General features: G+C 36.7%; 1 protein-coding gene across 2 annotated transcripts in view; it reads right to left on the minus strand.

The window, feature by feature from the left end:
• PTPN13 (protein tyrosine phosphatase non-receptor type 13) overlaps positions 1-25263 on the minus strand; it is a 565956-nt gene that overhangs the window by 70896 nt on the left and 469797 nt on the right. Inside the window, exons 32-38 of one of the 2 annotated variants that reach the window (XM_053703379.1) lie at positions 22142-22304; positions 19598-19756; positions 18199-18370; positions 17886-18096; positions 15936-16006; positions 15272-15333; positions 9163-9318 (exon numbers count right to left, since the gene is read on the minus strand). In XM_053703379.1, the coding sequence (XP_053559354.1) occupies positions 9163-9318; positions 15272-15333; positions 15936-16006; positions 17886-18096; positions 18199-18370; positions 19598-19756; positions 22142-22304 (994 nt within the window). The remainder of the gene's footprint in view (positions 1-9162; positions 9319-15271; positions 15334-15935; positions 16007-17885; positions 18097-18198; positions 18371-19597; positions 19757-22141; positions 22305-25263) is intronic. The other variant, XM_053703380.1, reaches the window with a different exon arrangement.

The raw sequence follows: 25263 nt of genomic DNA on the forward strand, positions 1-25263 counted from the left end.
CGGCAGATAAAATGGACCATTGGGAACACATGTATGGGTAGAAACATTTACAGTACAAAGCGCCTTTAAGCAACATAAAAACATTTCTGTTTATGGACATATATAAAGAGGAACTGGAGAATAATATTGTGCTTTTATACAAAAAAAATCTAACCACCAAAAACAGGGTGGGCCTCATGGACTCTTGCCATTTTGAAAGACATGAATTTATCAGGTAAGTTCTTACATAAATTATGTTTTCTTTTATGTAAATGGCAAGAGACCATGAGCTAGTGACGTATGGGATAAAATACCCAAGATGTGGAAGTCCACAGAAGAGTCACTAGAAAGGGTAGGATAAAAATAAAAACAGCTATTTCCGCAAAGAAATTAAATCCAAACAAAAAATAAGTGTTTCTATAAATTTCAGGAAAAAAACTTAAAATATAAGCAGATGTATTAAACTGAGAAAGCTTCCTGAAGAACTTTTCTACCAAAGACTGCTTCAGAAGAAGCAAATACATCAAAATGGTAAAATTTAGTAAATGTATGCAAAGAAGACCAAGTTGCTGCTTTGCAAATCAACTGAAGCTTCATTGTTAAAAGCCCACGAAGTGGCAACTGATCTAGTAGAATGAGTTGTAATTCTCTAAGGCGGAGACTGTCCCGCCTCCAAATAAGCCTTGTGAATCAAAAGCTTTAACCAAGATGCCAAATAAATGGCAGAGGCTTTCTGACCTTCCATAGAACCAGAAAAGACAACAAATAGACTAGAAGTCTTCCTGAAATCCTTAGTAGCCTCCACATAGTATTTCAAAGCTCTTACCACATCCAAAGAATGTAACGATTTCTCAAGATAATTCTTAGGATTCGGACACAAAGTAGGAACAACAATTTCCCTACTAATGTTGTTAGAATTCACAACCTTAGGAAGAAATTTAAAAGTCCGCAAAACAGCTTTATCCTGATGGAAAATCAGAAAAAGAGACTCACAAGAGAGCAGACAATTCAGAAACTCTTCTAGCAGAAGAGATAGCAAAAAGGAACAACACTTTCCAAGAAAGTAGTTTAATATCCAAAGAATGCATAGGCTCAAAAGGAGGAGCCTGCAAAGCCTTCAAAACCAAATTAAGACTTCATGGAGGAGAAATAGACTTAATAACAGGCTTGATACGGACCAAAGCCTGAACAAAACAGTGAATATCAGGAAGTTTAGCAATCTTTCTATGAAATAAAAAAGAAAGAGCAGAGATTTGACCCTTCAAAGTACTTGCAGACAAACCTTTAGTCAAACCGTCCTGAAGAAACTGTAAAATTCTAGGAATTCTAAAAGAATGCCAAGAGAATTTATGAGAAGAACACCATAAAATATAGGTTTTCCAAACCCGATAATAAATCTTCCTTGAAACAGACTTATAAGCCTGCAACATAGTATTAATCACTGAGTCAGAGAAACCTTTATGACTAAGCACTAAACGTTCAATTTCCATACCTTCAAATTTAGTGATATGAGATCCTGATGGAAAAACGGCCCTTGAGACAGAAGGTCTAGCCTTAAAGGAAGTGACCAAGGTTGGCAACTGGACATCCGGACAAGATCCGCATACCAAAACCTGTGAGGCTATGCTGGTGTTATCAGAAACACATGCGATTGTTCCATTATGATCTTGGAGATTACCCTTTGAAGAACTAGTGGCGGAAAAATAAAAGCAAGTTGGGAAGACCAAGGAACTGCTAACGCATCTACCATCTCCGCCTAAGGATCCCTGGACCTGGAAAGGTATCTGGGAAGTTTCCTGTTTAGATGGGAAGCCATCAGATCTATTTCTGGAAGACCCCAGATCTGTACAATCTGAAAAAAACACATCTGGATGGGGAGACCACTCCCCTGGATGTAAAGTCTGACAGCTGAGATAATCCGTTTCCCAATTGTCTACACCTGGGATATGAATCGCAGAAATTAGACAGGAGTTGGATTCCGCCCAAGAAAGTATCCGTGATACTTCTTTTATTGTTAAAGGATTGCAAGTCCCTCCCTGATGATTGACATATGCCACAGTGGTGATATTGTCTGTCTGAAAGCAAATGAACAGTTCTCTCTTTAATAGAGGTCAAGCCTGAAGAGCCATGAAAATAGCAAGGAGTTCTAAAATATTGATTGGTAATCTCGCCTCTTGAGGTTTCCAAACCCCTTGTGCTGTCAGAGACCCACAGACAGCTCCCCAACCTGAAAGACTTGCATCTGTCGAGACTACAGTCCAGGAAGGATGAACAAAAGAGGCCCCTTGAATAATCCGATGATGGTCCAACCACCAAGACAGAGAGAGTTGAATGTTGGGATTTAAGTATATCAATTGTGATATCTGAGTATAATCCCTGCACCATTGATTCAGCATGCAAAGCTGCAGAGGTCTCATATGAAAACGAGTGGATCACGTCCGATGCAGTTATGAGACCTAAAACTTCCATGCACATAGCCACTGAAGGGAATGATCGAGACTGAAGGTTTCGACAGGCTTAAACCAAATTTCGTTTGTCTCGTCTGTTAAAGACAGAGTTATGGACACTGAATCTATCTGGAAACCTAAAAAGGTGACCTTTGTATGAGGAATCAAGAAACTCTTTGGTAAATTGATCCTCCAACCATGTCTTCGAAGAAACAACACTAGTTGATTTGTGTGAGATTCTGCTAAATGAAAAGATTGAGCCAGTACTAAGATATTGTCCAAATAAGGGAACACAGCAATACCCTGCTCTCTGATTACAGATAGAAGGGCACTGAGAACCTTTGAAAAGATCCTTGGAGCTGTTGCTAGGCCAAATAGAAGAGCGACAAATTGGTAATGCTTGTTTAGAAAAGAGAATCTCAGAAACTAATAGTGATCTGGATGAATCAGAATATAAAGATAAGCGTTCTGTAAGTCTATTGTGGACATTTAATGACCTTGCTGAACAAAAGGTAGAATAGTCCTTATAGTCATCATCTTGAAAGTTGGGACCCTTACAAAACGATTAAAAAACTTCAGATCCAGAACTGGTCTGAATGAATTTTCTTTTTTTGGGACAATGAATAGATTCGATTAAAACCCCAGACTCTGTTCCTGAAGCGGAACTGGTATAATTTCCCCTGAAAGCTCTAGATCTGAAACACACTTCAGAAAAGCCTGAGCTTTCACAGGATTTGTTGGAACGTGAGAGAGAAAGAATCTTCTCAAAGGAGGTCTTACTCTGAAACCTATTTGATACACTTGAGAGACAATGCTCTGAATCCACTGATTTTGAACAGAATCTGCCCAAATGTCTTGAAATAATTTCAATCTTCCCCCCACCAGCTGAACTGGATTGAGGGCCACACCTTCATACAGACTTGGGGGCTGGCTTTGGTTTCTTAAAAGGCTTGGATTTATTCCACCTTGAAGACGGCTTCAAATTGGAACCAGAGTCCTTAGGGGAAGGAGTGGTTTTCTGTTCTCTATTCTGACGAAAGGAACGAAAACTATTAGAAGCTCTAGATTTACCCTTAGATATTTTATCTTGAGGCAAAAAAAACTCCCTTCCCCGGTGATAGTGGAAATAATAGAATCCAACTGAGAACCAAATAAATTATTACCCTGGAAATATAGAGATAATAATCTAGATTTAGATACCATGACAGCATTCCAAGATTTAAGCCATAAAGCTCTTCTAGCTAAAATAGCTAAAGACATGGATTTAACATCAATCTTGATGATATAAAAAATAGCATCACAGATAAAATGATTAGCATGTTGAAGCAAACGAATAATGCTAGACAAATCAGGATCTGCTTCCTGATGTGCTAAGCTATCCAACCAAAAAGTTGATGCAGCTGCAACATCAGCCATAGAAATGGCAGGCTTGAGAATATAGCCAGAATGTAAATAAGCTTTCCTTAGATAAGATTCAATCTTCCTATCTAAAGGATCCTTAAAATAAATACTATCTTCCATAAGAATAGTAGTACGTATGGCAAGAGTAGAAATAGCCCAATCAACCTTAGGGACTTTTCACCAATTCTCCAATTTAGCCACTGGTAAAGGATATAACTTCTTGAACCTAGAAAAAAGGATTAAAAGCAGCACCAGGCTTAGACCATTCCTTAGTAATCACATCAGAAACAGCATCTGGAACAGGAAAAACCTCAGGAGTAATCACAGGAGGTTTAAAAACAGAATTTAAACGCTTACTGGATTTGTTAGCAAGAGGATCAGACTCCTCAATATCCAAAGTAACGAATACTTCTTTCAATAAAGAACAAATATATTCAATTCAGATTTATCAATTTCAATGTCTGAAGTAGGATCCTCTAAACCAGAGAGATCCTCATCAGAGGAGGATATTTCAGTATGTTGTCTGTCAATACAAATTTCATCAGTAGTATAAGAAGTTTTTAAAGACCTTTTACGTTTATTAGAAAGTGGAATACCAGACATAGCCTTCTGTATTGCATCAGCAATATGATTTTGAATATCAACAGAGATATCATATACATTAGATATTGAGGGAACAACAGGTGCTGTACTAGTACTAATAGAAACATTATCGGCTTGCAAAAGCTTATCATGACAATTGTTACATAATACAGCCGGAGATATAATCTCAGCTTGCTTACAACAGATACACTTAGCTTTGGTAGAACTGTGTTCAGGCAGCATGGTTCCTACAGTAGCTTCTGAGGCAGGATCAGACTGAGACATCTTTGCAAAAATGTAAAAGAAAAAATAACATTTAAACAAATATCCAATTTCCTCATATAGCAGTTTCAGGAATGAGAAAAAATGCATATGCTAAATAGGCAGAAAAGCAAACAGCATAGCTCTCTAGAATATAAAGAGAGCAAAAGTATAAAGGAAGTGGGGTAAAATAACTAAAATATATTTGGCGCCAAGTATGACGCAAAACGCAAATAGTAATGAAACATTTTTTGGCGCCAACCAAAATCCAGAAATCACGCAACTCGCGTCATAACAAGTGCGACTTCGCACCAACAACCTAAAGTCAACAAAGACACAGGAGATGATGAAACTTGCGCCACTGTAGACGAAATTCGCACCAAAAAAAGTTTTGAGCCAAAAATGACGCAATAAATAACAGCATTATTGTGCCCTTGCAAGCCTAGTTTGCCTGCGAAAATAAGAAAAAGCAAGTTAAATTGGAAAAAAAAAAAGACTAAACCCCAGGTAAAAAATAATTCCTAAAACATGATTCCCATACTGAAACTGTTAGACTGCAAAGGGAAAATACGCATAGGCCTGACTCATAGCAAATATAAGTAAATACATATATTTAAAACTTAATATTAAAACATAAAACGCCAAACATAGCTGAGAGTGTCTTAAATAATGATACATACTTACCGAAGACACCCATCCACATATAGCAGACAGCCAAACCAGTACTGAAAACTATCAGCAGATGTAATGGTATAAGAGTATATTGTCGATCTGAAAAGGGAGGTAGGAGATGAATCCCTGAGACCGATAACAGAGAACCCTTGAAAAGATTTCCCATGAGTGAAACCATAAAAATCAACAGGCAATACTGCCTTCACGTCCCTCTGACAAACACTGTACTCAGAGGAATTGGGCTTCAGAATGCTTAGAAGCGCTTATCATAGAAGAAATCAAGCACAAACTTACTTCACCACCTCCATAGGAGGCAAAGTTTGTAAAACTAAAGTATGTGTGTGGTGGGAGGTGTATTTATAGGCATTTTGAGGTTTGGGAAACGTTGCCCCCTCCTAGTAGGAATGTATATCCCATATGTCACTAGCTCATGGACTCTTGCCATTTACATGAAAGAAAGGACTGTTGTCCTTTTTATACAGTGATGCTGTGGCTATTCATTTATTTTTTTATGTTGTGATGTATCCTTTATTTGATTTTATATTGGTTTAATTTTAATTTATTGACATTAGTATATTTCTTATGATTTAACAAATGTACCCACATGATTTTATTTAATGCCCGTTATCTTTAAAGGGACAGTATACACCAATTTTCATATAACTGCATGTAATAGACACTATTATAAAGAATAATATGCACAGATGCTGATCTAAAAATCCAGTATAAAACCGTTTAAAAATGTACTTAGAAGCTCCCAGTTTAGCTCTGTTGAAAAGGTAGCAGGAACACCCACTGCAAGTGGGAGATAGCAGACACTCCCCCTCCCCCTTCCTCTGCATATGAAAAGCCTCTTTACACAAACAGGAGCAAGCTGGAGTAGGTATACATCAGTATTCTCCTAAAACTTTGGGGCTTGGTTAAAAGTCTGAAAATCAGAGCAATGTTATTTAAAAATAAGCAAAACTATACATTTAAAAAAAAAAAAAAAAGCTGTATGAGCTATATAAACAGGTAATCTACAAAACCTTTATGCAAAGAAAAATCTAGCGTATAATGTCCCTTTAAGAACTTAAGCCTCCCAGTTTAGCTCTTGCAGAGGGGAACACATCTGCAATGTGGTTTAGTCCCTGCATTATACAAGAGGCTGAGTATTAGCGCACAGTCTCTTGATTTGAGTAAAATAAGACTGCACTAAGTTTACTTACAATATTTTTGCAGTAATAACCATAAGCAACAACCAACTTATAACAATAGAAATGTAGTTGTGGGAATTCAGCACTTAGATACATAAGTATTTATTTACTGTCTTATTATTGAAGGACAAGACTAATTTTGTAATGCAAGTGCAACCCTTTTAAATATTTAATACTTGGATTTGTCCTTTAAAGTTAACGGGACAATTGTACTGTAAAACTGTATCCCATTAAAAATGTTCCCAATGATCCATTTCACCTGTTTGAGTATATAACATTTTTTTATTTATTTTATTATTCCTCCCCTTTAAAGGGACATTTTGGTTAAAATTTAAATGCACATAGATGAATGACATATTTGAAAAGAAACATATTTGCAATATACATGTATTGGCAAAAATGCTTCAAGTAAATGTTATCACTGTTTTAGTGTTAACATTTTTCTCTGCACGTGCATGTGAACCATAGCTAGATATTCTCAGTGCACCAGCATTTTAAATACTGCAGCTGCTCAGAGAACCAGTGCGGCTTGTATCATGTCAGCAATTAACAAATTTAGTCATTACCAGATGGTACAAACACCTTAGGCTCTCTGAGCAAGTGCTGTGTTTAAAATGCTGGTGCACAGTGCATGCTTAAATACACTTTTGAAACAGCTATAGCTTTTATTAGAAGCATTTTTGCGAAAACATGTTTATCTCAAAAATGCTTCTATTCAAAACTGAAAGGCATCTATGTGGATTCCAATTTTGGCTGGAATGTCCCTTTAAATAGATTGTTTACTTTTATTTTGTCATTTGAAATAGCCGATGTCTCCTGTTCCCCACCACCTATATTGAAATATGAATATTTTTATATTCTCTAAAGAAGAGCTATGTAAACGAGACTCAGTGGAGGGTGGGAGTGATAGATACTTAAAGGGATAGTCAACACCAGAATTTTTGTTTTTTAAAAAGATAGATAATCCCTTTATTACCCATTCCCCAGTTTTGCATAACAAACACAGTTACAATAATACACTTTTTACCTCTGTGATTACCTTGTATCTAGGCCTCTGCAGACTGCCCCCTTATTTCAGTTCATTTGACAGACTTGCATTTTAGCCAATCAGTGCTCACTCCTAGGTAACTTCACATGCGTGAGCTCAATGTTATCTATATGAAACACATGAACTAACATCCTCTAGACTTTCAGATTAAAGGGGGTCTTCCAGGTCTAAGAAATTAGCATATGAACCTCCTAGGTTTAGCGTCCAAGAGAACAAAGCAAAATTGGTGATAAAAGTAAATTGGAAAAGTGTTTACAATTGAATGCCCTATTTAAATCATGAAAGTTTTTTTGGACTTGACTGCCCCTATAAATGTAAATTGCTCTTAAAGAAACATAAAACCCAATTTTTTTCTTTCATGATTTAGATAGAACATAACATTTTAAACAACTTTCTAATTTACTTCTATTATCAAATTAAGTTAGTTTTCTTGTTATCCTTTGTGGAAAAGCAGAAATGTAAGCTCAAGAGTGTGCACGTGTTTGCAGCACTATATAGCAGTAGTTTTGCAACAATGTTATACATTAACAGGGGCACTAGATGGCAGCACTATTTCCTGTTGTGGAGTGCTTCAGGCATGTGCACGCTACCTACCTAGGTATCTCTTCAACAAAGAATAACATGAGAATGAAACAAATTTGATAACAGAAGTAAATTGGAAACTTTTTAAAAATTGTGTCCTCTATCTGAATCATGAAATAATTTTTTTGGGTTAAATGTCCCTTTAATATCAGTCTTTGTGTATAAATAGATAAAGATATGATAAGGAGAGGTGCATAGAGAAATAGATAAAATAAGGTTATCTGTCCTTTCTGCAAGCCCAGCCCATTTAAATAGGCAGTGTTCTCAATAAGCAAAAACAGCTACTTCGTATACAAAAATCAACCTAAAGAGGGATTTCTGATATATTTTGTAATCTGCAGCAAGTCACTAGAAATGGAAACACCATTTTACAGCACAGTGTCCCTTTAAAGTCTCTGTAATTACACTAATAATCATCTTAAAGGGACAGTCTAGTCCAAAATAAACTTTCATGATTCAGATAGAGAATGTCATTTTAAACAATTTTCCAATTTACTTTTATCACCAATTTTGCTTTGTTCTCTTGGTATTCTTAGTTGAAAGCTAAGCCTAGGAGGTTCATATGCTAATTTCTAAGCCCTTGAAGGCCGCCTCTTCTCTCAGGGCATGTTAACACTTTTTCACTACTAGAGGGTGTTAGTCCATGTGTGTCATATAGATAACAATGTGCTCATGCACGTGGAGTTCAGGTGAGCCAGCTCTGATTGGCTAAAATGGATATCTGTCAAAAGAACTGAAATAAGGGGACAGTTTTCAGAGGATTGGATACAAGGTAATCACAGAGGTAAAAAGTTTATTTATATAACTGTGTTGGTTGTGCAAAACTAGGGAATAGGTAATAAAGGGATTGTCTATCTTTTTAAACAATATAAATATAAATTCTGGTGTAAGACTGTCCCTTTAACAGCAGCATCAGAAAGTACTGTTTGCAAACCCAGTGCTATAATCAACCCTTTTACACAGCAACCAAAGGGAAAACACAATAATAAATTACCTGAAGCAATCTGTCTCCAACCTGTAAGCTTCCCTCTCTGTCAGCTACACCCCCAGGACTGACGGACTTCACAAAAATACCAAATTCGCCTCCCACCAAGGAAAATCCCAACTCTCCAGACTCAGGCTTTTCCATTACAACATGAACTATATCTGCCTTTAAGGGCACACAGAAAAAAAATACAGGTTTAGAATGGCAATTATGTTGTTACACATTACATATTGTTACATTTAACCATCAACTGTGTTACAAATCACTTACAAAGTATCAAACTTTATAAATAATTAGGTTCAAGCAGTGTTTCTCAACTCCAGTTTTCAAATACCCCTAACAGGGCAGATTTTTTTTTATAGCTGAACTAGAGAACAGGTGAAATAATCAGTAATTATGGTTACTAAACTGTTCTCGCCCTTTAGCTGATTATTTCACCTGTGCTCTATATCAGCAATCATTAAAGGGACACTGTACCCCAAAAAAATATTTTGTGATTCAGATTGAGCATGAAATTTTAAGCAACTTTCTAATTTACTCCTAGTATCAAATTTTCTTCATTCTCTTGGTATCTTTATTTGAAATGCAAGAATGTAAGTTTAGATGCCGGCCCATTTTTGGTAAACAACCTGGGTTGTCCTTGCTGATTGGTGGATAAATTCATCCACCAATAAAAAAGTGCTGTCCAGAGTACTGAAACAAAAAAAACTTAGATGCCTTCTTTTTCAAATAATGATAGCAAGAGAACGAAGAAAAATTGATAATAGGAGTAAATTAGAAAGTTGATTAAAATTGCAAGCTCTTTCTGAATTACAAAAGAAAAAATTTGGGCTCAGTGTCCCTTTAACATCTGGTATTTTAGGGGGAACTTGAGGACTGGAATTGAGAAACACTGGGTTAAAGGGACAGTAAAGTCATAATTAGACATTTATGTTTTAGACAGAGCATACAATTTTAAATAACTTTCCAATTTACTTCTATTATTTAATTTGTTTCCTTCTCTTGTTATCCTTTGCTGAAATGTTTATCTAGGTAAGCTCAGGAGCAGCAAAGAACCTAGCTTCTAGCTGCTGATTGGTGAATGAATATATATACCAATTGTCATTGGTTCGCCCATGTGTTCAGTTAGACACCAGTAGCTTTTTCAACAAATGATACCAAGAGAATGAAGGAAATTTGATAATAGAAGTAAACTGAAAAGTTGTTTAAAATTGTATGTTCTACCTAAATCATGAAATAATTTTTTTGGGTTTCATGTCCCTTTAAAGTAAAAGTTATATTCTGAACAGTGAATACCAGAAACAAAAATACTGACATCTTTAGGAAAAAATAAAATAAACCACTACTTGCGCAATAAGTGTAAAAATGGTAAAACTAGTATACTTTTATTACTTCATGAAATTGGGCTGCCATGGCAAATTTGTACTAAATCAAAAGCATATATTAGTAAAACAATACAGCTTTGATTTTCATTTCCTTTTTTTATATAGCTACAATTTTGTGTTCTATATATATATATTCTATATTCTATATTATTAAAGAGGCAAAAAAGTTCAAATTAAACTTTTATGATCCAGATACATCATATCATTTTAAACAACTTTGCACTTCTAATATCAAAATCACTTTGTTCTTTTGATATCCTATGTTGAAAAGCATGTGCACATAACCTCAGTAGCAGCAAATGCACTAGAAGGAGCTAATTGGTGATTGGTGTATGCACATATATGCCTCTTGTCATTGGTCCACTGGATGTGCTAAGCTAGCTCCAAGTAGTAAAATGCTACTTCTATGGCTACTTTTTAACAAAGGATACAAAAAGAACAAAGCAAATTTCATAACAGAAATAAATTGAAACATTGTTTAATATGACATGCTCTATATCAATCATGAATGTTTCATTTTGACTTAAATGCCCCTTTAAGGTGATGGTAAACTTCAGCTAATCAAATGCAATATATGTAATCTTAAATGCCATTAAAAACGTGTACTTTTTAAAAAAAAAAAAAAAATCTATCAGTGAAAAGGGTTAAATCTGTGCCTATGGTAATGCTTCTATTACATTGTTATGCTGGTCCACTGGGATGAACTCTTTTTTATTATGACAATTCCAATGAACATCCAATCAGTGTGTGTGTCATATGACACGCTTGAAGTCCAGCCCTTAGGAAGCCTATGTAGAGAGTGGGTGAGACTGCTCTCTATGTCACAACCCAACCAAAAGAGGAAATTAAGGGGGGGGGCGGAGGAACAGAAGATACCCAGTAGGATTATTTCACCTGTGCTCACCTGGCCTGTTAGGGAGGCCTGAGGAAATAAACTGTTCTAGAATGTCATTGTATGTCTTAGATAGAGGGTAAATACACACACAAATTCTGACTATATTTAATCTTCCAATATATTTTCATAATCTGCAGAATCTCAATGTTATTAGAATAGATTAACACTTTGCTTCCAGAAATTGTGTTTCAATGGTCAAACGTCACCCACTACTTTCCTCATTTAGCAGAGCCAAATCTGGACTTAAATCAAAATTCCCATTGTTTGGCTAACAAACTGCAAATTAGGATCAGATATGTGGCAAAGTTAGGCTTTTAAATCCTGTGCGCACTTTCCATTTTCAGGCCTTGAAAAAATTTACATTTCAGACTTAAATTTTTGGAAAAGGTAGAAAAATAAACAAAGAATATTGACTAAATAAAATTGTTTTACATTAAGATCTAAAAGTGTTTACTGTCCCTTTAACCAAACAGGGAAAACCTATGATCATTAGTATTGTCCTTGATATGGAAATTTACAGGACTTCTACATATCCCAGTACAGGTGGCCCTCGTTTTACAACGGTTCAATTTACACCGTTTCAGAATAACAACCTTTTTTTCCAGTCATGTGACTGCTATTGAAAGCATTGAGAAGCAGTGCATTTATTAAAATAGCCAGTAGGCGGAGCTGTCCGCAAGTGTTGCAACAAAGCCAAGCAAACTGAAATTAATCAGTTTAACCAGACCTGAGCTATCGAGCAGATTTCAAAGGAACAAGATCTTCCTGCAAGTGAAGTCTGTGTTGTGTGATTATTTTATTAGGTTTATAATGCTGTTTAGCAAATGTTTTTGTTCATTTAACTTAGTTGAATTATTTATTCTGTATTGTATGATTATTTTATTAGGTTTATATAGCTGTTTAGCATTTAAAGTCTTCATTTCAAAGCTTTAAAAAGAATGTATTAGGTGTTACTTATGACAATTTTGAGAGGGGCCTGGAACCTATCTCCCTCACTTCCCATTGACTTACATTATAAACTGGGTTTCATTTTACAACGGTTTCGATTTACAACCATTCCTTCTGGAACCTAACCCCGGCATAAACTGAGGGCTACCTGTACTATGATAATTAATTTAGTACAGAATAAATACATATTTCAGAGACAAATTACTTTATTGCAACTAATTGATATAATCTTTGCATTAATGTTTTGTTGATGATCCATTTATATGGCCCATCTGGGGGTGATTTTGTAAAAATGTATAGATTTGCTTTTTTTTTTTTTAAATAACATTGTGCTGATTTTGAGACTCTTAACCAATCCCCAAAGTTTTTGATATATACTGATGTCTACAGACTCCTGGTTGTGTATGTAATGGGCCTTTTAATATGCAGAGAAGGGGGAAGGGACTGCTATTCCTGCTTTCCCAGCCTTTTTCAGTGAGTGTTCCAGTCTAACCTAATTAACAGAGCTGAACTGGGAGCTTCTAAGTAAGTTTTAAACGGTTTTATCCTGGATTTTTAGATCAGTATCTGTGCATATTCTTCTTTATAGTAGTGTCTATTACATGCAGTTATAAGAAAATTGGTGTATACTGTGCCTTTAAGGAATACAGCTATGTGTGGCTATCTTGCATTATCTGGATTTGGTTAATTTAAATTTTAAAGGGCTGTTTTCTCCTATTATCAATTTTCTTCATTCTCTTGGTATCTTTATTTGAAAAAGTGAGAATGTAAGCTTAGGAGCCGGGCCATTTTTTGTTCAGCTCCTGGGTAGTGATTGGTGGCTACATTTAAACACAAATGAGCAAGCGCTACCCAGGTGCTGAACCAAAAATGGGCCGGCACCTATACATACATTCCTGCTTTTCAAATAAAGATACCAATAAAACAAAGAAATATGGATAATAGGAGTAAATTAGAAAGTTGCTTAAAATTTCCTGCTCTGAGTCTTAAAAGTTTAATTTTGACAAGACGATCCCTTTAAGTATTCAGCAGAGATCCTGTTTTAGAAGTGCATATTAGCTACACCTTGCACCTTATATTCATTCTTCAAAGTATGTAGAAAGAATTAACTTTTTCCCACTGTGTGGAAGATCACTCTTAAAGGGACATTATACACTCATTTTTTCTTTGCATAAATGTTTTGTAGATAATCTATTTATATAGCCCATAAAGTTTTTTTTTTAAATAAATGTATAGTTTTGCTTATTTTTAAATAACATTGCTCTGATTTTCAGTCTCCTAACCAAGCCCCAAAGTTTTATGTGAATACTGTCAGCTACCTTCTCCAGCTTGCTCCTGTGTGTGTAAAAGGTCTTTTCATATGCAAAATAAGGGGGAGGGGGGGAGTGTCTTATTTGCCACTTGCAGTGGGCTTTCCAGCTACCTTTTCAACAGAGCCAAACTGACAGCTTCTAAATAAGTTTTCAAACAGTTTTAGACTGGATTTTTATATCAGTATCTGTGCATCTTATTCTTTATAGTAGTGTCTATTACATGCAGTTATATGAAAATGAGTGTATACTGTCCCTTTAAATGCAGAAGAAAACTACAGAATCACACCAAGGGAGTGTAGCCATTAGCAGATGGTATGTTTTCATTAAATAAGCCCCCTGTATAACCTAATCTTACAATAAATGTATACAAATAAACATCAGCAGTTAGAAAGAAGAGAAATATACCAATAAAAAACACAGTGAGATTGCAAGACAGCATTTCAATCTGTAAACTCAAAGAAGCAAAAATGCACATGTTTGGATTACATTTTAAATGTAAAAATCACAGAGGTGTGCAAGAAAACCACCAAGGCCTTACATAATGCATTTTTATAACTGAATTTCATTTTCATTTTAAAATAATCAACTAAATACTGTAGCTTTATCAATAGACAACAAATACAAAATGCTTAATGTTGTACTCTTAAGGATAAAACTATCCTGGTCTAGCAATTTATTTGAATCAATATTTTACATCAGGGATTGCCAACTTCCTAGCACACCGGGGCCACAGATCAATATTTTAGAAGCCTTAGGGTCGCATATAAATGTATGGCTATTAAACAAATATTATAAAATGATATACTTAAGGTAAGGTTGCAGGTTACATTATGTCTGCTGTTCCACAGAGTTATTTTGAGTTGTGGTCACCCTAAAGCACACATTTTATTTACACTTTTTCCTAGTGCCACAAAAACTATGGCACTGGTTGTTAGGTCTGCTTTTTCTGAAGGACCACAAAAACAAGAGCCAAGGGCTACATATAGCCCTCGGGCTTTTAAGTTGGCAATCCCTGTTTTACATTAATAGATCTGCATTTGTTTTAATCCTGTTACTTTAATATAGTAGGGCATCAGTTTAACTTGTTTACACACTTTATATTTGTGGCAAGTGTACTGTAATAATTTTAAACAATAAAGGATTTAAAAAAAAAAAAAAAATCTAATAAAGACAATCTTGCATAAAACATTAGGTTTGTTAATACAAATGTTTCTATAACTGCAAAAATCATGAATTGTAGGAGGATCTGCATAAAATGCACCAAAGGGACAGTCTACTTCAGAATTTTTATTGTTTAATCCATTTATTACCCATTCCCCAGTTTTAAACCTCTGCAGACTGCCACTTATCTCAGTGCTTTTGACAGACTTGCATTTTAGCGAATCAGTGAACAATTCTAGGTAACTACATGGGAGTGAGCACAATGTTATCTATATGGCACACATGAACTAGCAATGTTTCTAGCTATGAAAAACTGTCAAAATGCACTGAGATAAGAGGCGGCTTTAGCATTTATTTTGACTAGACTGTCCCTTTAAGCACAACCCTAGTGCTCACAACTGTAAAGTAATATTTACCTCTGGAGTATAAACATCAGAAGCTTCTTCTGATCGTCTTAACTGGTCTATACTGGAATAACCTAGGAAAAAGTAAATCTCAATGAGACAAACTTTAAGCAACAACCACTGCAAATAGGATTTTAAAATTACAATAAAGATGACATTAGTTTGTATTATTAACATGTAGTTTATAAATACCCTGTGTTTTATATATATTCCAAAAGGGTCAACAGAGTTCAAAAGTAGACACAAGTGGTGCAATATAATATTGTTCATAAATGCAGAACAGCCTCCCCCCTAAGACTGTTTTATCGAAGAAGACACTACCAGATGTGAGTTGTAAAAAACTATAAGACAGATGAAAGAAATACCCTGCTGTGTAATGTATTTAAACAAAGAAGTGAGATATCCTTGGATCATTAAACATTGCCATGCTCTAGGAATGTATTAAAATCAGAGATCATTTGACTTTTTATTACAAATGAAATTTAACTCATAACTACACAACATATTTCTCCAAACTTGCTATACAGGTGACTGTATCCCATGACAACCTGCAGTACCATACAGGATTCTAGAAACGGCTGTTTTAGCTATGAGTGTGATGTGATCCTTTATTGAACAATTTTGTTGAAGGTGTCCTGCACAAATGAGAGGACACTAAAAAACAGAGATCTTTTACCGTTCATTTTGGCAGATACTGGACTTGAATTTAAAATGTTCATGTTCTTTGGATTTACTGGACTTCCTTCCCTGTATATGAAATGAGAATACAATATCCATAATTTAAAAAAAAAAAAAAAAAGTGATATAAAAGTGCATCAATATGTATAACAATGTATCTATAACATCATCAAAAGTGATAAAATAATAAAGGCACTCTAATTAAATATAGTGAAAGAGATAATGAGACTAATTGGTTTATATTAACAGGCCTACCAATTTCCAATTTACTGCATATTCCTTCTAAAATTTGCTTTTCTGAGATTTCCCTCTAAATGCAATCTTTATTGAAAATGTCCATATTACAAACAAATGTTAAGAAGAGGAAGGAAGAGGGTGAAATGGGAAGAGGGGAGAAAGAAAAAGAAACAATGTAAATATTAAAATATTATGGGCTTGTAAAACCAGCCTCAAAAAAGAAAAAACAACCCCCCCCCAAAAAAAAATAAAACAAACATGTATCAGTTTTGAGTTCTGGCTGATTACTATTACAAGGGTGAGAGGTGGTGCGAGGCCTGTGTATTCGGCAGTTACGCAAGCTTCAAAAGACAGAAGGCAGTCGCTCGCATCCTTCAGCTCTTTTCGGAGCTGGATTACTTTTTGTAAAATTGCCACACACTAAGGGCTAGATTTATTAAAGCGGAGGCAGACAGGGGCGCGTATACGCGCCCCTGTACACCTCAGCTCGCCTGTGGCGGGGCGAAATTACCCGCAGGTATTCGCCATTGCACACGAGCGCAATTTTGAGCTTGCGTGCAATCCCGCCCCCTGCCCGCGCACAGCCAATCACACGCGGGCAGGAGCTGTCAATCTCCTCGGTCTGACTAGACCGAGGAGATTGAATTTTGCCACATTAGAGGTGGCGAAGAGGTTAGGGTAGCGGCGGTCTGGTGACCGCTGCTTGATAAATGACGGCGAGCAAGTTCTTGTGAGAACTTGCAGCCGTAGGGCTTTAATAAATCTAGCCCTAAGATCTGTGCAAATCCAGAACTTAGTGTGTTGCACTTTCACAAGCCAAAGGCCTAGTGCTCAGTGTATTTTGTGGCAAATGTTGCTGTCTTGCTTTCTGAAAAACTGCTGTCAAGTGCATACATAATAACATTATAGAATGATATTGCAAGATACGCTTAGTTCTTTGATAAAGGAACAGATTTTTCAATTGCAAATTGAAGGATAAAAAAAAAAAGTGTAATAAAACATTTATTTAAAATAAAAAATTGCACACAAATGTGTGGAAATGTTGTGAGTTGTATCTTTTCATTGTTCTAATCTATGTCCATTTTAAAAAATGTAAAAAGTTATGTTAAGATTAAAGGTTTAGTAAACATAAATATGTAATCAAGCATTTAAATGACTAAATGATTACCTACATTTCCAGCATGTATTACAAAATGTTTTCAAATTACCTTGTGCAAACCCAACGTGCTCTGTTTACACTTTTCAATTTTTCTTAAAGATGGGCGCCACAGACAATAAGATGCTGTACCGCATGCAGAGTGAACTTATAGCACAAAGCTTGATTATATATTTTATGTTTACTTTCCCTTTATCACTTTATTGAGATGACATTTCAAAAGGATAGTCTAGTGTAGGAAAAAGTGCATATTCTAATCCTTTAGCGCACATGCAATTTTTGCACTTGTAACGCAACAACTCTGTGATTAACCCACACACAGCTGCTTGGAGCCATACGCACTGTAGCTGCCAAGTTAGATACAGCTGGCGATTGGCGAGGTTGTGAGACTGTCGCCAGGCTCACCTGCTGCTTTCTAATTGGGACCAGCAGTTCTTGTACTATAATGTCCTTTAAACTGTTCTGAAATAAACTACTGAAAACTCAGACTTTTAAAATAGGTCCATTAATTTTAATACAAGAATAAAATACATAGCGTTGCTAATGCGCTCGTACCTTGTAGCTTTCAGGACCACGGTAGGGAGAGAAAATTCCAAGGCTCTTTCTGCTTCTACTAACGTCATGTTTAATGTGCTGGATCCATTTATGTAGTGAATAATGTCTAAAGGTTTTAGGCTTCCTTCGAGATCTACTGCAGACCCAGGCTTGATATCTTCTATATAAACAACCTGTGAAAGGCTGTCATGACCGCCCGCTAGACAAAGGCCTACAGGGGAAAATACAAATAAAGCACCGTGTTCATTATTTCATGCAAAGCAAAACATAATACACTATGCAGATGTTAATAAACAGAAAGCTTAAGACGTACCCATCTCTCTTTTGCTACATGAAAGTGTAATCTCAGGGAGAAGATGAGAAGGCACTTGTGGTTTAGGGATCTCAAGTACGCGGCCTAGTACGAGACGCACAGTTTTCGGCGCTGCTCTTAGTAAATTTACCGCTTCTGTGTGACTCATGTTTGTGACATCAACATTGTTAACCTACAGAAATAAAGGTCACAAAATGTGAGGACCCAAAAAAAAAAATATATAAAAAATTGTATAATGTCCAAAAAAAAAGAAATGAAAATTAAATTCAAACATTTACTACCTTGCGTATTAATGATAAGCAGTTACCATTTATCGATATTCACATTAAGTTGTTTAAATGTATATAGGATCTAACAGGATATGTATGTTGGTACACAGCTGAAGCCTAGGGGTAAACTGCTCCCTGGCTAGTAAGGACAAGGCCCCCAATTGAGGATAGGGTTTACCAAAATGAAAACAATATATCTGTATTTTGTTTTTTTACAAAATCAAAAACTGTAATAGGTTTTTAAAGTAATGCTTGCATTCAAAAATAAAATAAATTATTTAAATGTCCCTTTAACCCATTCACGCCCTTAGGACGTTCCAAGCCGCCATAACAGTGCTGGGCTTTAACACCCTTAGGATGACATGGAACGTGCTACCTTTTTTGGCGTCCTGCAGCTTCCTCCTTTGGTTTAATGCAAAATCGTGCTGAGTGGCATACCTAGCATTGTAGGCAGTCCCACCATGATCCGATCCCGGCCATTTTTCAAGCAAGTGTTTACATTGGAACCGGCATGAAGGGGTTAATTGAGAAAAAAAAAGACAAAAAAAAAACAACTCCCCCACAAACAAAAAAACATTGTTATTGAACCAGTTTGGAAAGTAGTGATTAAAAGAATAGTAAACCCAATTTTTTTCTTTCATGATTCAGATAGAGCAAGCAATTTTAAGCGACTTTCTAATTTACCCCTATTATCAATTTTTCTTCATTCTCTTGGTATCTTTATTAGAAAAATTACGAATATAAGCCAAGGAGCCGGCCCATTTTTTGTTTCAGCACCCTGGCTAGCGCTTGTGATTGGTGGCTGCATTTAGCAAACCAATAAGCAAGTGCAACCCAGGTTCTCAACCAAAAATGGGCCAGCTCTTAAGCTTTACATTCCTGCTTTTCAAATAAAGATACCAAGAGAACAAATAAAATGTGATAATAGGAGTAAATTAGAAAGTTGCTTAAAATTGCTTGCTCTATCTGAATCAGGAAAGAAAAATAAATTGTGTTTACTATCCCTTTAAACAGGAATTATAACTTAAATTTAGGGCAAGTAACAAAAATGCATCCAATCAAAAGAAACAATAAATTAAGTTTAAGAAAGTGTAAGAAAGATGCCAAGTAAATTTCCCATTCAAACATACTTTAATAAGTCTATCTCCTGGCTGTAGGCGTCCGTCACTCTTGGCAGGATCCTGAATAATGTCATGCACATAGCAACCAACACAATCATTTGCTTTGGTCACTGTGAAACCCAGACTTCCTTTCTCTGATTTTGTCAGAGTGACATGCAGCTCAACTTCCTAAAAAATAATAATAATTGGACACAATTAATATCAATTACAGGGTAATAAAATTGGCAGTTTAATTTTATTAATCTGTACCCTGAAGAATGTAATGCGACATAAAACTGCAAAAAGAAAAAATGATCTGTTACAGTATTTAATTATTGCAGTAATGCTTGCATATTACGGTGGGTTGATCACAATCTATTGGCAATTTGCCCCCAAAAGGTTTTTTATTGTTTTCCCTTAGGAATAGGTCAGTATTTTTCGAATAATCACAATGCAAAATGCATCTGTGTGTTAAAAGCCCCCAGCCAAGAACTTGTTACCAACAGAAACTTCAAGATAGAAACTGAGAAGCCACATGAAACTGACATATACAATAGCCCTTCCAGAACAGTTCTTATGAATTAACCCCTTTGTCAACTGTGTAAGGGAAATGGTCATTTGTATGTGTGAGATTAATGTATTACAATTTGATTCCATCCTCACCACTGTTAAACCACCTGAATGCCAATTGTTTCTGTGCATGATGGGTATACTGGGCATGTTTAATCAATCACTATACTGTCACTTTTAATATTTTAAAAGTATAGTTTTTAACAATATTTATATTTATTGATTTTAAAAGCGGTGTCACTGCAGCTGAGGTTATGTACATATGGACAAAGTAAATTTAATAGAAGTGATTTTAAACGTTTCTTACAATTACATGCTCAAATGGAATTGTCACTGGTCATTAAGGGTTTTTAAGGTCATAGTAGCGCAGGTTTCGCCACAAGTGGCGAGACAGCACTATCAAAATAGCAATCCCCATTCAAGGACCAGCGACATACATTAAGGGGTTAAAGGGACATGAAACCCAAAAATTGTCTCATGATTCAGACAGAGCATACAATTTTAAAAAAGTTTCCATTTTACTTCCATTATCATATCTGCTTAGATTTCATGGTATTCTTTGTTGAAGAGATGCCTAGGTAGGTAGCGTGCGCATGTATATAGTACAACATGGCAGGAAATAATGTATAACATTCTTGCAAAACTGCTGCAGACATTTGCACGCTTCTGAGCCTATTACAATCTTGTACATATGCACCATAACACATATACCTGTATAGCTACATTCAACATCAAAGAATTGTAGATATATTCAATCTATTATACATGTACCAATGTCATATAAAGTTGCATGTCAACAGCTAATAGCAAAGCTCAAACGTACAAAGATTAAAGAGCAAGTCAACCCAAAAATTATTATAACTTCTTTAGATTATGTAAGTAACGAGTTTTACTGCAAACTGTAGCCCAATTTGGATAAAAAAATATCTTGCAAGTAAAAACACTTCTCCTACTCCGGCCGTTTTGTAATGGCCGCCTGACCCTTCCTTTCCCTGACATCACCCAAACAGAAATTACGACACTGATCCCTTATTGAAGCTTTTTGTTTCATTATTAACATAGGAAAAATCCCATTACTGAATGGAAAGATCTATGGGATTTTTTTGGGGTTTTATTTTTAGAGAAAACAAACTACTGTACTAATCTTTATAAATTGTGCCAGCAAGTGGATGTTACTGAGTGTTAGTTTATATTTTTCCGGATTTTGTAATTTGAGTGATTTGAGAAAACAAATTAGATTTTCGTTTTTGGAAGTTATAGTGATCTAAGATAGCAAATTCATGTATATGAGCTAATACTTAAACATACTAAAAAGCCACAAAAAGGATCACAGTTATGTCACATTAAAGTTCCTGTGTATGGCTTAAAAGGGGAAATTATTGATTTGAGCACCCTTAATTCACTGACTACAACAGATTGCATATCAATGTATTGTGAGCAAACAACGCTATAAGTATCCGCACTCACTAGATTTATAGTTTTTGTGTTTTATTCAAATGATTTTCCCGAAATGTCACCTTTGAATAAAACACTACAACTAAAAATTCAGTGAGTGCGGACCTTTTTGGATACATATATATATATATATATATATATATATATATATATATATATATTATTATTATTTTTTTGTGCTAATCGTATCCCCTTGCTGAAGCCAGTTATGGACAGATTAACAGCTGGGTTAAGCTTGTGAATTCTGCAGTATGCACTTTCAATTCTCAGAATTGCAAAACGCACAATATTTAGACCTAACTTACAGTAAAGCGGGCAAAATAAATAATGAAAACATATTGTAAAGTTTTAATTGGGAATAATTAAACATTTGACATTACAATTTCAAGGTGCTTGATATCCTTTTACAGGTAGAAAGAGACATGTTTCTGCAAAAATGACAACAATTGCTTTATTCGGGAATTTAAAAAAACAATTACAGGCCCTTTTTCAATTAAAGCAAATAAAATATATAGAAACTGAAACATCTTTAGCACCATTAAAACTTACTGGTTCAAACTCCTCCAAGTCTTTTAATCCCAAATTCCTCAAGGATAAATTGTCCTCTAGGAAGGACTTTGACTTTGTAAGGTAGGTTTCTGTAAGGGAGATCTGAGAAATATTTCCACTCTGGAATGGTGTCAGATCATTTGGAATAGGAGAAGGAGGATTGCTAGAAATAAAACAAAACACAGACTAAGAAACCAAATAATGTTCCTTTCTAAACATATGAAAATCTGCTCATTAACCTGCAGACCCACAATTCCCTTATCTAGAGAAATGGCTCAAATTAGTGGTAACAGCCATCTGAGGTCATAACTTTGGGCAGATAATTTATTCCTGGTATATTCACATAGTCACTCCTTAAAGCAAACTATGTGTAAACGCATAAGGTCTATTTCATGCAAGAAATCACTTCCCTCAGATGAACCTTTATTGTCTAGACAAGGCTTTCGGCCTACTCCCAAATAGCCTTTGATTGGAGTATACTAATATACACTCTAGTGAATTGGGCATAAAATTAGCAGAACCAGTAACTAGACACACTCTTTTTCCACCTTCCAAAAAAGATGGCCAACCTGGGACAGGGCATAAAGTAAAGAACTGGGCTAAGCATTCTTACTTTTCTTGGGGTTCATTCTATGTGATCCTTATATTTAGTTATTGGTGTTGCACCAATTGTGGTTATGATAGCTAGAATTGACCTGCATCCATTGGACTGGATAGTTGTATTTTAGCTTATAGAATTTTTCTGTTAGCTAAATATATCGCGTTATTTGATTCCTAACAAATTCTTTGCAAGAAATGGACAAACATTTTAGTTGTGTTTCTGCTAGATAGTAATCATGATGGTTTTGATGGTTTAGTGGTTTTCCTGTAAAATAATAATTAAAAATATCTCTGATGGACTTCCGGTGGGCAGGCTTACAGGGCAGACGTGTTTAGATGGAGCTCCGCAAGCCAGCAGATAACTAAGTACCTTTGCATGCTATTACGACGCTGCCCAGCCTCTCACAACTGATTTGCCGGGTAGGAGACTACTTGCGCCGGCCATCGACCCTAAGTGAGCAGGACATACCATCAGTCCTGGCAACCGGGAGCCTTGAGACGCATCGCGCTCCGGCCGCATCATCGCCATCTTTGTTTCCAGCGTGGCGGGCCGCACCACACACACCACGCTGTTGCCGGAGTATCGGAGGGCAGGTAACAACCTATCTTCACGGAGCGGTTTTGTTTATACCGCATCCGTGTAACTGCTGCTTTACAATTCCGGTCATTTAAGAGAAAAGTGGAGGAATGACCCTGGGCCTGGGGGCTTCACGTGATTACTTTTTCCCCTGAGACCTGGCCTTAGAGACTTACTAAGTGTGGAAGGGGCGGATACTGAGCCATACTTTTGGGACTTATAAAGACTGGCATTATTATTGTGGGTGCTGCCCCTACTCATCATACAGGGAGCTTGCACTTATAGGACTGATTTGCCTCTGAAACAGAGGAGGAGAGAGAGGCCCTGCTTGGCGCTGCCACATATCTTAGCGGAGGGGAAACTCGAAGGGAAACAAGTCACCTTTCTTAATAAAGTATAAAGCCCTTCACTAGCTGCCCTCATCCTTGCTGTTACACCCCTCTTTTTCATTCTGGTTACATTTCACTTGCTGCTGGGGGGCCTGCCCTGGAGCTGGCACACACGATAAAAAGAGTAAACCTGCTTTCCTAGACAACACACTGCTTCTCTGTCATCAAGACTAGGCTGAGATTGCTTGACTAACGGTCTAGTGGGGCCACATGAAAGTTGACAAATATTTTCAAAGACTGTCCCCTGCTACTTCTGCCGCCATGAGTCACAGAGTGAAAAATGCAGAGAAAAAGCAAAAACAACCTGTGGAACTACAGCATGATCACCAAGCCATGGGGGACCCCATAATTCAGATTCCAGATCAGGCCTCTCTCTTGCAGGAGCTTAAATCGTTCTTCCTCCCTAAAATGGAATCTTTACAATCAGGAGTGGATACCCTGACATCTGAGGTGCGACAATTCTCCTCCAGACTAAACACGGCGGAGTTGCGCATCTCTGGTGTGGAGGATCGACAGAATAGCCAGGGGATTACTCTCAAGCAGTTGGTTAAACAAAACAAATTACTCCAGGATCGGGTTGACGACCTGGAGAACAGAAGCAGGCGTAATAACCTACGCATCATTGGCGTCCCAGAATCTGTCAAGGGGAAGGACCTCTTAGAGTTCACTGCTCTGACCTTCCCGAGAATGTTGGGGATCCCCTCCGACATCCTTCCCATTGATGTTGAAAGAGCCCACCGGATTGGGCCTGAACGTACCCTTGAACACCTCAACTCAAAACCTAGACAGGTTATCTTTAAATGTTTAAATTTCCAGGAGAAGATCAGGATACTTCGCGCCTACAGAGCCCGTAAGGAAATTAGCTTTGAGGGCTCCCGTCTGTTGCTTTTCCAAGACTTTTCATCGGATGTCGCTAAGCAGAGAAGGGACTTCGCCCCTCTTTGTTCACAGCTCCACGAGCGGGGCCGTCAGGTGGCCCTGCTTTATCCAGCTAAGTTACGTCTGCATACTCCTCATGGGGTTAAATTCTTCCATACACCTCAAGCACTTCAGAGTTATCTTGCAACGGAGGATCACCAACCCCCCACATGATCGGACCCCTGGAGGGTTAATTTAAGTGACAATAACTGTCAAAATAGGACATGCAAATGGAGGTCTTCTACCTCTCTATTCAACATGTTTCACCCCCCTCCTGGCTCTCAAGGGGAGGGGGATTTGTGCTCAGTGGGGGCACTTCACTTGGGGAAACAACGCTATGTAGGAGCCTCCTGCTCCCCCTCTATATGGACTTCCAAGCCCAGATGAGTATACTACTTAAAAAAATACAAAATGTTATTGTTAAGCTTTTGTTGTTTTCCTTTTGTGCAGGCTCTACTTGTTATCATCTGCTGGGTTTCCTGGTGGGGTGGGCGCAGATTACCCTTTGTCCCTCCTGGGCTGCCTACGGGCGGCCCTGGAGGGGCATACTCCTAACCTCTTTTGAGGTTTTGTTGCTCGGCAATAACTTAGGGGCGCCTGACCTCCCTCTGAAACCCAAGAAACCAGGGTGGTTCTTG

The sequence above is a fragment of the Bombina bombina genome, chromosome 2, assembly GCF_027579735.1.
Source record: "Bombina bombina isolate aBomBom1 chromosome 2, aBomBom1.pri, whole genome shotgun sequence".
NCBI classification, from domain to species: Eukaryota; Metazoa; Chordata; class Amphibia; order Anura; family Bombinatoridae; genus Bombina; species Bombina bombina.